Raw genomic sequence first — 12,744 nt, forward strand, 5'->3', positions numbered from 1 at the left:
AGCAGGGTCTCACTCTGTTGCCCCAGCTGCAGTGTACTAGCCCGATCTCGGCTTACGGTAGCCTCCAACTCCCGTGTCTCAAGCGATCCTCCCATCTCAGCCTCCTGAATTGATGGGACTATAGGTGTGCACCATCACGCCCAGATAACTTTTTTATTCTCTGTAAAGACTGGGGCGGGTGGCGTGTCTCATAACATTGCCCAGGCTGGTCTTGAACTCCTGGCCTCAAGGGATCCTCCTGCCACAGCCTCTTGAGTAGCTGGGACTACAGCCGTGTGCCACCACACCCAACTAATTTTTTAAATTTATTGTATTTGTTGTTTGTTTGTTTTCCAAGACAGAGTCTTGCTCTGTCGCCCAGGCTGGAATGCAGTGGCGCGATCACAGTTAACTGCATCCTGCGCCTCCTGGGCTCAAGCAATCCTCCTGCCTCAAGCGCCCTGAGTAGCTAGGACTACCAGGGCACACCACCACGCCCAGCTTTTTTTTTTTTTTTTTTTTTTGTAGAGACAGGGTTTCCCCCATGTTGCCCAGGCTGGTCTTGAACTCCTGGACCCAAATGATCCTCCTTCCAAAGTGCCGGGAACTCCTGGACCCAAATGGATCCTCCTTCCAAGGTGCCGGGATGACAGGCATGAGCCGCCACGCCTGGCCTCTCAAAAGCCTCCGTTTCTCTTACAGAAGGATGTTAACACTGCTCTGCACCCAACCCCCGACCCCCAACTCCACACTCTTCCTTGAGTGCTGTAAGAATTAAAATAAGTGAATGTGAAAGGCTTTGACAAGAGAGAAACTGCTATGCAAATGTGAGGTGACTGAAACCCCCTTTGTTTAAAAAAAGGACTTTTCAAGAATGACTCGCTGAACTTTTTCAAGGCTCGAAAGTTCCGCGTATGCTTTCACCTTTTTCTTTGGAAGTTACTCCAGAATGTATACCTTACTTCCCAGAAGCCTAAAAGAGCTGTCGCCCAACACAATGTAATCCTCAAAACAAGGAAAAGGTAAGTTCATGACTTGGAATTTGAGTGCCTGGTGTCTTGCCATGATAGAGTGTTGACTTCAGGAACTATTATACCTGGAACAACTTTTGTTTCCCCCACCAAGTACCACTAGGCTTCTCTGCACTTGGAGTTTTCCTGTCTGTTTTCCTTTTTTAACTATTTTATTTATTTAAGAGACAGGGTCTTGCTCTGCTGCCCAGCCTGGAGTGCAGTGGCACAATCAGCTCACTGCAGCATCGACCTCCTAGGCTTAAGTGATCCTCCCTCCTCAGCCTCCCGAGTAGCTGGGATTGCAGGGAGTGGCACACCACCATACCCGGGTATTATTTATTATTATTATTTTTTTTTTGAGAAAGAGTCTCACCCTGTTGCCCAGGCTGGAGTGCAGTGGCGTGATCTCAGCTCACTGCAACCTCCGACCCCAGGTTCAAGCAGTTCTCGTGCCTCAGCCTCCCAAGTAGCTGGGATTACAGGTGTGTGCTACCATGCCTGGCTAATTTTTGTATTTTTAGTAGAGACAGGGTTTCACCATGTTGGCCAGGCTGGTCTCGAACTCCTGAACTCAGGTGATCTACCTGCCTCAGCCTCCAAAAGTGCTGGGATTACAGGCATGAGCTACTGTGCCTGGCCCAGCTATTATTTTTTACTTTTAAATTTTTATACAGACTGAAGTATCACTATGTTGCCTGGGCTGTTCTCGAACTCCTGGGCTCAAGCAGTCCTTCCATATTGGCCTCCCAAAGTGTTGGGATTACAGGCGTGAGCCACTGTGCCTGTCCTGCTGTCTGTTTTTATATTTTATTTAATATTTTAATTTTTTTCGAGACGGAGTTTCGCTCTGTCGCCCAGGCTGGAGTACAGTGGCGTGATCTCAGCTCACTGCAACCTCCACCTCCTGGGTTCAAGTGATCCTCCCACCTTAGTCTCCTGAGTAGCTGAGACTACAGACGGGAGCCACCACGCCCAGCTAATTTTTGTATTTTTAGTAGAGATGGAGTTTCACCGTTTTGGCCAGGCTGGTCTCAAATTCCTGGCCTCAAGTGATCCTCCCGCCTTGGCCTCCCAAAGTGTTGGGATTACAGGCGTGAGCCACCGTGCCCTGCCACCTAGCTTCCTTTCTCAAAGAGGGAGTTTATAGGCTTTAATTTCTGCTGACTTCAGCATCAGTGTTCACACTTTACAGTTGGTGGGGATTACTTGTCCAAAGTCACACATTGGTGTCCAGGAGATCCAGGGAGACCCCTCTGGTCTTCCACCGTGATTGTATTAGTCAGTTCTCATGCTGCTAATAAACCTTGTCCTTCCTTGAGCCCAGAAGGACAAGGTTGTGTACTCCAGCCTGGGCAACAAAGTGAGTTCTTGACTCAAAAAGAGAGAAAAGTGAAAAAATATAATAAAAAACAAAAAAGAACTGTGAGTCTCCCATGAAGAATTAAAAAATTACAAAGAAATCACTTGGACCTAATTGGCCGGGCATGGTGGCTCACACCTGTAATCCCAGCACTTTGGGAGGCTGAGGCAGGTGGATCACCTGAGGTTGGGAGTTCAAGACCAGCCCGACCAACATGGAGAAACCCCGTCTCTACTAAAAATACAATATTAGCCAGGCGTGGTGGCACGTACCTGTAATCTCAGCTACTAGGGAGGCTGAGGCAGGAGAATCGCTTGAACCTAGGAGGCGGAGGTTGCGGTGAGCAGAGATCACGCCATTGGACTCCAGCCTGGGCAACAAGAGCGAAACTCCGTCTCAAAATAAAGAAATCATTTGGAGCTAATGTGTTTTTGTTTGTTCAGGTGCTGCTCTGTAAAATGTCTTGGTCTGTGTTCTAAATTTGCAAACTTTTTAACTAAACAAAGAGATTTGTTTGGAAGGTTAATGGAGATGAAAGAGTGGTCTCACGCAGACCAAACAGCCAGCCTCTGCCTTTCTTTTCTTTTCTTTTCTTTTTTGAGACAGAGTCTTGCTGTGTTGCTCAGGCTGGAGTGCAGTGGTGCAACCTCCGCTCCTCCGGGTTCAAGCGTCTTGTATTTTTAGTAGAGATGGGTTTTGCCATGTTGGTCAGGCTGATCTCAAACTCCTGACCTCAGGTGATCTGCCTGCCTCAGCCTTCCAAAGTGCTGAGATTACAGGCGTGAACCACCGTTCCTGGCCCTTTTTCTTTCTTTCTTTTCTTTGAAACGGAGTCTCCCTCTGATGCCCAGGCTGTAGTGCAGTGGCGCGATCTTGGCTCACTGCAAGCTCCGCCTCCCGGGTTCACGCCATTCTTCTGCCTCAGCCTCCCGAGTAGCTGGGACTACAGGCACCCACCACCACGCCTGGCCAATTTTTTGTATTTCTAGTAGAGACGGGGTTTCACCGTGTTAGCCAGGATGGTCTCGATCCCCTGACCTCGTGATCCACCTGCCTTGGCCTCTTAAAGTGCTGGAATTACAGGCGTGAGCCACCACGCCCGCCCCGCCCCCACTTTTTTTTTTCTTAACGGCAGATTTCTCTTCAGTGTTTTCCTTTGATGAAATGTAAGGAGAGGGCTGGATGCGGTGGCTCACGCCTGTAATCCCAGCACTTTGGGAGACCGAGGCAGGTGGATCATGAGCTCAGGAGTTCAAGACCAGCCTGGCCAACATGGTGAAACCCCCGTCTCTACTAAAAATACAAAAATTAGCCTGCGTGGTGGCGGGCGCCTGTAATCCTACTCGGGAGGATACTACTACTCGGAGGCTGAGGCAGGAGAATCACTTGAACCTTGGAGGCGGAGGTTGCAGTGAGCTGAGATTGGGCCACTGCACTCCAGCCTGAGAGACAGGGCGAGACCCCGTCTCAAAAAAAAAAAAAAAAAAAAAAAAGAAATGCATGCAAGGAGATAAGGACTGTCTTGTTGTCAGATCAGTTTATTGTCAAATCGGTTTATTACAGAGCTTGTCTTCATCCACCTAAATTGCGAGCCTTGATATTTATGTGGATATCAGAGTTTGCAAAACATATTTTAGGTACCATGGAAAGACACATGACCTGAGTAATGGAGTGATAGCTCATAAACTGTGCTTATTGTTAATTATCAGACATAATGGGCCTTAAAATTAATTTACTGCATTCAGAATTACTTTTGGCCCTGAGCTAAGTTCTTTGCTCAACCAAACGTAACTGCGTTGTAAGTCACCAATGACTTCCACATTGTGAAATCTACTGGGCCATTATCTTATATGACCTGTTACCAGCCAGTGACATAGACGGTCACTCCCTCCAGAAATACCATCTTCACCTGGCTTTCTGGATGCTATATTCTGTTGGTTTTCCTCCCACCTCACTAGCTGCTATTTCTCAGATTTTACTGGTTCCTCCTCTTCTCCCCATCCTCCCAGGGCTCAGACCTCCCTATTGGAACAGGATATGGGTCGGGCACAGTGGCTCACATCTGTAATCCCAGCATTTTGGGAAAGGCTGAGGCGGGAGGATCGCTTGAGCCCAGGAGTTCAAGAGCAGCCTGCACAACATGACAAAACCCCATCTCTACAAAAAATACAAAAATTATCCGGGTGTGGCAGTGCACACATGTAGTCCCAGCTACTCAGGAGGCTGAGGTGGGAGGATTGCTTAAGCCAGGGAGGCGGAGGTTGCAGTAAGTGGAGATCAAGCCACTGCACTCCAGCCTGGGTGGCAGAGCCAGACCCTGTCTCAAAAAAAAGGGAACAGGATATAGGACCTACTGCTAAACATTCCTGTCTCTGCCTAATCATTCCTTCCTCTTGGAAAACCTTGGATCCCTCAAGATGATATTGGCTGTCTCTCCTTGGGGATCCACCCAATCCTATTCATGTCCCCTCAGCACAGGTCATGCGATCATGCTCACCTTGTCTTGCACACTACAATATGAGCAGTTCAGCACAGTATTATGTAATATAACTGGTATGTTCGCAGCCTAACAGGTCACCTTGATCCATCCCTTATAGCTGTGTAATATTCCATGGGATGGATGTGCCATAGATTGTTTACCATGCACTGATCAAAAGTTATCCGGAGGTCGGTGGCTCATACCTGCAATCCCAGCGCTTTGGGAGGGTGAGGCGGGAGGATTGCTTAAGTACAGGAGGTCAAGACCAGCCTGGGCAACATAGGGAGACCCCCATCTCTACATAATAAATTAATATGAAAAGAAAGCCATCTGGGTTGCTTCCCGTTGGGCTATTACAAATAAAAATGCTATGGACGGGCTGGGCACAGTGGCTCACGCCTGTAATCCTAGCACTTTGGGAGGCTGAGGCAGGCGGATCACGAGGTCAGAAGTTCAAGACCAGCCTGGCCAAGATAGTGAAACCCCGTCTCTACTAAAAATACAAAAAAATGTAGCTGAGCGTGGTGGCATGCGTGTGTAATCCCAGCTACTCGGGAGGCTGAGGCAGGAGAATTGCTTAAATCTGGGAGGCAGCAGTTGCAGTGAGCTGAGATTGCACCAGTGCACTCCAGCCTGAGTGACAGAGTAAGACTCCATCTCAAAAAAAAAAAAAGAAAAAGAAAAAAAATGCTATGGATGTTCATGTACAGATTTTTAAATGCCAAGAAATGTTCTTGCTGGGTCATTTGTTAAGTGTACGTTTAATTTTAGAAGGAACTGCCAAACTGTTTTCTAGGATGGCTGTACGATTTTCCACTTCCACAAGCAGTGTATGTATGAGAGATCCAGTTTCCCTGCATTCTCATCCACACTTGGTATTGTTCGTATTTCAGCCATTTCAATACGTGTTATTGGTAGCTCGTCATGGTTTTCATGTGTATTTCCTTAATGGCTAGTGATATTGAACATCTTATGATGTGCTTATTTACCATTCTTATACTCTCTTTCACTGAAATGTCCGTTTAAGATTTGCCCATTTTCTTTTTCTTTCTTTTTTTTTTTTTGAGACAGTCTTGCTCTGTCGCCCAGGCTGGAGTACAATAGTGTGATCCTGGCTCACTGCAACCTCTGCCTTCCAAGTTTAAGCGATTTTCAAGTCTCAGCTTCCCGAGTAGATGGGATTAACAGGCGCCCGCCACCACGCCCAGCTAATTTTTGTATTTTTAGTGGAGATGGGGTTTCACCATGTTGGCCAGGCTGGTCTCAAACTCCCAACTTCAGGTGATCCACCCACCTCAGCTTCCCAAAGTGCTGGGATTACAGGCAAGAGCCACCGCTTGCTTGCTTGCTTGCTTCCTTCCTTCCCTCCCTCCTTCCTTCCTTTTTTCTGTTTTTTCTTTCTCTCTCTCTCTCCTCTCTTCCTTCCTTCCTTCCCTTTTTCTTCCTTTCCTTCCTCTCTCTCTTTCTTTCTCAGACCCTCACTTTGTCGCCCAGGCTGGAGTGCAGTGGTATGATCACAGTTCATTGCAGTGTTGTCCTCCTGGGCTCAAGCAATCCTCCTACCCCAGCCTCCTGAGTAGCTAGGACTGTAGGCACAGACCACCAGGCCTGGCTAATTTTTAAATTTTTTGTAGAGACAGGATCTCACTATGTTGCCCAGGCTGGATTTGCCCATTTTCTAATTGGGTTGTTCGGTTTCTACCTCTCGAGCTTAGAGAGTGCTTTATATATGCTGGAAACAAGTCCTTTGTTAGATATATGATTTGCAAATATTTTCTTCCAGTCTGTGGCTACTCTTTTCATCTTATTAATGTGATCTTTCACACAGCAAATGTTTAAACATTTTGATGAAGTCCAATTTATCATTTTTTTTTTTTGAGACGGAGTTTTACTCTTGTTGCCCAAGCTGGAGTGCAATGGCGCAATCTCAGCTCACTGCAACCTCCGCCTCCCGGGTTCAAGCGATTCTCCTGCCTCAGCCTCCTGAGTAGCTGGGGTAACAGGCGCATGCCACCACGCCCGGCTAATTTTTTGTATTTTTAGTAGAGACGGGGTTTCACCATGTTGGCCAGGCTGGTCTTGAACTCCTAACCTCAGGTGATCCACCCACCTCAGCTTCCCAAAGTGCTGGGATTACAGGCATAAGCCACCGTGCCCAGCCCAATTGTTTTTCTTTTATGGATTGTGCTTTTGGAGTCATGTCTAAGAACTCTTTGCCTTTAGCTGGGCGTGGTGGCATGTGCCTGTAATCCCAGCTACTCAGGAGGCTAAGGCAGGAGAATCTCTTAAACCCAGGAGGCAGAGGTTGAAGTGAGCCGAGATCGCGCCACTGCACTCCAGCTTGGGCGACAGAGTGAGACTCCATCTCAAAAAAACAAACAAACAAAAAAACAAAACTCTTCACCTGACCCTACACCATGAAGTTTTTTCCTAGATCTACTATCCATTTTGTATTAACTTTTTGCATAGGGCTGAGGCTCATTTCTTTGCCTATTTGTCCAATTGTTTCACCACCACTTGAAAGGATCATCCTTTCCCCATTGAAACGCTTTTATACCTTTGTCAAAAACAAGTTGGTTGGCAGTGGCTCACGCCTGTAATCTCAGCACTTTGAGGGAGCTGAGGCAGGAGGATTGCTTGAGTCTGGGAGTTCGAGATCAGCCTGGTCAACGTAGTAAGACCTCGTCTCTACAGAAAATAAAACAAAATTAGCCGGGTATGGTGGCGCGTGCTGATAGTCCCAACTACTTGGGAGGCTGAGGCGGGAAGATGACTTGAGCCCATGAGGTTGAGGCTGCAGTGAGCCAAGATTGTGCCACTGCACTCCAAGCCTGGGTGACAAAGTGAGACACTGTCTTATAAACAAACAAAAAATTATTTTTTAAAGAGAGATAGTTGGCTGCACTTGTGTGAATCTATTTCTGAGCTCTCAATTCCATCTTATTGATTTTTGTGTCTATCCCACTGGGGAAACCATACTTTCTTGATAACTTTATTTATATAGTAAGTCTTAAAATCAAGTAGATAGTGTGATTCCAACAACTTTTTCAAAGTGGTTTTAACTATTCTACTTCTTTTGCCTTTCCATATAAAGTTTAGAATAAACATCTATATTTAATACAAAAAAACTGCTGGGATTTTTGTAGGAATTGCATTACGCCTATAGATCAATTTGGGTTTTTGTTGTTGTTTGAGACGGAGTTCGCTCTGTTGCCTAGGCTGGAGTGCAGTGGCGTGATCTTAGCTCACTGCAACCTCTGCCTCCTGGGTTCCACCTATTCTCCTGCCTCAGTCTCCTGAGTAGCTGGGATTAGTACCAGGCGCGTGCCACCACACCCGGCTAATTTTGTATTTTTAGCAGAGACGGGGTTTCACCATGTTGGCCAGGCTGGTCTTGAAATCCTGACCTCAAGTGATCTGCCCACCTTGGCCTCCAAAGTGCTGGGATTAAAGGCGTGAGCCACCATGCTTGGCCCCTATAGATTAATTTGAAGAGAATTGGTATCTTTACTATAATATGTTGGATCTTCCAATTCAATCCCAATCTTGTGGTTAATGAAAGAATCTGAAGTAAAGGAAAGAACTATGGGATTGAAATGGGGTGCTGGGAGCAAATTTCTCTAGAATCTGAACTCTCTTCAACCTTTGATCAAATGGGGTCAGACTCCATCCTAGGGAACTGAGAAGGGCCTGGGAGACATAAATATGCCAACTCACCTGTGTAGGTTTACAGTTTACAACATTACCTTGGGTTTCACAACTCAACTGCAAGAAAGGAATTAGCATCCCCATTTTTTTTAAACCAGTGTTTTCATATCCTTTATTCCCAAGTCAGTGTATTTGTCAGTTTGAATGTTACATGTATGATAAAACAGATTATGAAAAGCATACTAACGAGAACATTATTTTATATAACTGATCATTGAATATGCAACCTCTTGCAACAATAACTTAATGGACCCAACTCTACCTTCTAAATGGACCAATTTTATGATTCTCCTAAAATGTTTTGAGTTGGGTATAGTTTCTTGTTGCTTCTTCCTGTGATCCAAAGCTTAAAAATGAGGCTGGGCACAATAGCTCACGCCTGTCATCCCAGCACTTTAGGAGGCCAAGGTAGGAGGATCACTTGAGATCAGGAGTTTGAGACCAGCCTGGCCAACATGGTGAAACCCCATCTCTACTGAAAATACAAAAATTAGCTGGGCGTGGTGGTGCACACCTGTAATCCCAGCTACTCAGGAGGCTGAGGCAGGAGAATCGCTTTAACCTGAGAGGCAGAGGTTGCGGTGAGCTGAGATCGTGCCTCTGCACTCCAGCCTGGGCAACGGAGCGAGACTCCGTCTCAAAAAAAAAAAAGGAATGAATCTCTGGAAACTAGCAATTAGAGCCAGACCTCCCTAGGACCAAGGAGACAGGAGTTGGAGAAAAAGACGCTACAGGTGATGCCCACAGCCTCAAGCACTGTGGCATATGCTTGACCTCAGAGCATTCCAGTACTCAAGGTCAAGTGTGGCACCATCCGTATATCCTGTCATCGCAAATGCCCGCAACTGCTACAATTAACAGGATATGGGAGAGAGGAGGCACATCATGTGTGGAGGAATGAATCGCTCCCAACAATTATGTGAACATTTCGAAAATTTCTTTTCTTTTTTTTTTTTTTGAGATGGAGTCTGGCTCTGTCCCCCAGGCTGGAGTGCAGTGGCGCGATCTCGGCTCTCTGCAAGCTCTGCCTCGTGGGTTCACGCCATTCTCCTGCCTCAGCCTCCCGAGTAAATGGGACTACAGGCGCCTGCCACCATGCCCGGCTAATTTTTTGTATTTTTAGTAGAGGGGGGGTTTCACCGTGTTAGCCAGGATGGTCTCGATCTCCTGACCTCGTGATCCGCTCGTCTCAGCCTCCCAAAGTGCTGGGATTACAGGCGTGAGCCACCGCGCCCGGCCAACATATCGAAAATTTCAATACCAAGGATTAACTTCTAAAATACAACTTTATATGCTAGTGCATGCCCGTAGTCCTAGCTGTTCAGGTGGCTGGGGCGGGAGAATTGCTTGAGCCCAGGAGTTCAGGGCTGCAGTGAGCCGTGTTAACGCCACTGCACTCCAGCCTGGGTGACAGAGTAAGGCCCTGTCTCAAAAAAATGAAATAAACTGGCCGGGTGCGGTGGCGTGCGCCTGTAATTCCAGCTACTCAAGAGGCTGAGGCACAAGAATCGTTTGAACCCGGTAGGCAGAGGTTGTAGTGAGCTGAGATCACACCACTGCAGTCCAGCCTGGGCCACAGAGACCCTGTCTCAAAAATAAATGCATGCAAGTTTGTAGACAGAAGCTATACAGCTAGCCATTCAATAAAATGCATGTGCAATATGGTGGAGCTGTTGTGAACATCCCCATTTGAATGCTGGGCAAACAGAGTAGTTCAAGGTCCCCAGTGCAGCAGTTCCTACTCATTTCAGAAGGGAACTCTGCAGAAACTATGCCCATCTGGGCAGAGCCCCCACTCCACTGGCCTGAGAGCCATGAATCCGGCGCGCGTCCTCCCCACCTTGCCCGCCAGGGGGCGGCAAGTCCCTGATCCGGGGTCGCGTGCTGCAGAGCTGGTGGGAGATGGTTGAGGGGCGTGGGTGGGTCAGCGTTCCGTGGGGACCCGTGAAGCCTGGGCTTAGGGCTCACAGCGTGGGTCCCCAGCACAGACAGGAGGCGGACAGCTTCCCGTGAACTGCAGGGGAGTCCCGGGACGCTGTCCTCCAGCGAGGTGGGGACCGGCTATGTCCCTCAGTTCCCCCTCGGTCCTCGGGCCACAGGGACATTAGACTAGGGGGTCAGTTCTGCCAGCCCTGCCCAGGCCTCTTCTGACCAGAGGAGCTGCGACGGACGCGGAGTTCAGGCCCCTTGGCGACCGCGGTCTCCTGAACTCGGCCCCTTCCCTGCTCCCATGGAGAAGAACCCTGCCCCTAGAACAGCCTCCCCTCCAGGTGTCTTCCCTACGCTACCCCTCCGCCGGCCGGGAACTCCGCCAGGACTAGAGACGCCGACCAGGCCCTTTCTAGCTCCTCCCCGGCTCGGACCTGGTCCCCGCCCTCGGCCGCCCGCCAGTTCCCGAGGCGTACACGTGTAGCTCCCGTCACGCCCGGAAGTCTCGCGTTTCTCAAACGCCTCGCGCAGTCGCCCTTGCGCTCAGGGAAGGGGCGGGGCGAACGGAAGCCGGGAAGGCGATTCATAGCTCACGGGGTACGGGCGCGCGTGCGCACTCCGCAGCCCGTTCAGGACCCCGGCGCGGGCAGGGCGCCCACGAGCGGCTGGCTGCTTGCACCCACATCCTTCTTTCTCTGGGACCTGGGGTCGCGGTTACTTGGGCTGGCCGGCGAACCCTTGAGTGGCCTGGCGGGGAGCGGGCCTCGCGCGCCTGGAGGGCCCTGTGGAACGAAGAGAGTAAGCATGGGAGGGGCGGCGGAGGGGCGCGAGTTTGAGGGCGACGCGATGAATGAATCGGAACGGGGGGTGGGGAGACGCGGGATCTGGAGGTGAGTGGGAGAGGACGAGGGGCCGGAAGGAAACAGGGACATCGAGTATGTCCCCTCTCGGGTGCACCCTTTATTTTTGTTTTTGTTTTTGTTTGAGACAGAGGCTTGCTCTGTTTCCCAAGCTAGAGCGCAGTGGCGGGCGCGATCACGGCTCACTGTAGCCTCGAACTCCCGATCTCAAGCGATCCTCCCCCCTCGGCCCGGGTAATTAAAAATTTTTTTCTTAAGACAGGGTCTTGCTATGTTGCCCAGGCTGATCTCAAACACCCGGGCTCCAGTGATCCTCCCGCCTCGACCTTCCAAAGTGCTGAGGTTACAGGCGTGAGCCACTGCCCGGCCAGGTGCACCCTTTGTACAGGAAAAGGGGTAGGAAAGGCTTCGAGGTCCCTCTGAGCCCTCTGATCGCGTCCCTTTCCCACGCCAGGGCACACAGCATGGCAGAAAACCGAGAGCCCCGCGGTGCTGTGGAGGCTGAACTGGATCCAGTGGAATACACCCTTAGGAAGAGGCTTCCCAGCCGCCTGCCCCGGAGGCCCAATGACATTTATGTCAACATGAAGACGGACTTTAAGGCCCAGCTGGCCCGCTGCCAGAAGCTGCTGGACGGAGGGGCCCGGGGTCAGAACGCGTGCTCTGAGATCTACATTCACGGCTTGGGCCTGGCCATCAACCGCGCCATCAACATCGCGCTGCAGCTGCAGGCGGGCAGCTTCGGGTCCTTGCAGGTGGCTGCCAATACCTCCACCGTGGAGCTTGTTGATGAGCTGGAGCCAGAGACCGATACACGGGAGCCACTGACTCGGATCCGCAATAACTCAGCCATCCACATCCGAGTCTTCAGGGTCACACCCAAGTAATTGAAAAGACACTCCTCCACTTATCCCCTCCGTGATGTGGCTCTTCGCATGCTGAGTACTGGACCTCGGACCAGAGCCATGTAAGAAAAGGCCTGTTCCCTGGAAGCCCAAAGGACTCTGCATTGAGGGTGGGGGTAATTGTCTCTTGGTGGGCCCAGTTAGTGGGCCTTCCTGAGTGTGTATATGCGGTCTGTAACTATTGCCATATAAATAAAAAATCCTGTTGCACTAGTGTCCTGCCATCCCATTGCCACTGATTCTTTCCTGTGTAAATTCTGTGTGTGCCTGAATAGGGATGGTAGGAAACGCTACAGGTATCTAGGTGAAAGGGGAACCCAAGTGTTTCTTGCCTCTATAGAGAGGATAGATTATGCTATGAGCAGTGTAACAAAACAGTACAGTGCAGAAGCCCAGTCATCCCAATGTTTGTTTGTTTGTTTGTTTGTTTTTTGAGACAGAGTCTCACTCTGTCACCCAGGCTGGAGTGCAGTGGTGCAATCTTGGCTCACTGCAAGCTCCACCTCCTGAG

At 49.5% G+C, this 12,744-nt stretch overlaps 1 protein-coding gene across 2 annotated transcripts; it reads left to right on the forward strand.

Moving 5' to 3' along the window:
- Positions 1–847: 847 nt before the first annotated feature.
- Positions 848–12,457, forward strand: POP7 (POP7 homolog, ribonuclease P/MRP subunit). 2 transcript variants are annotated; one of them, XM_016946197.4, is made up of 2 exons: positions 848–1,001; positions 11,783–12,457. In XM_016946197.4, the coding sequence occupies exon 2, from the start codon at positions 11,793–11,795 to the stop codon at positions 12,213–12,215; it is 423 nt and encodes a 140-aa protein (XP_016801686.1). In that variant the 5' UTR covers positions 848–1,001; positions 11,783–11,792; the 3' UTR covers positions 12,216–12,457. The 2 variants fall into 2 exon arrangements, with proteins under 2 accessions (XP_016801686.1, XP_016801685.1); XM_016946196.3 differs by lacking the exon at positions 848–1,001 and adding an exon at positions 11,016–11,266.
- The last annotated feature ends 287 nt before the right edge of the window (positions 12,458–12,744 follow it).

This window comes from Pan troglodytes, chromosome 6, assembly GCF_028858775.2.
Source record: "Pan troglodytes isolate AG18354 chromosome 6, NHGRI_mPanTro3-v2.0_pri, whole genome shotgun sequence".
Classification (NCBI taxonomy): Eukaryota; Metazoa; Chordata; class Mammalia; order Primates; family Hominidae; genus Pan; species Pan troglodytes.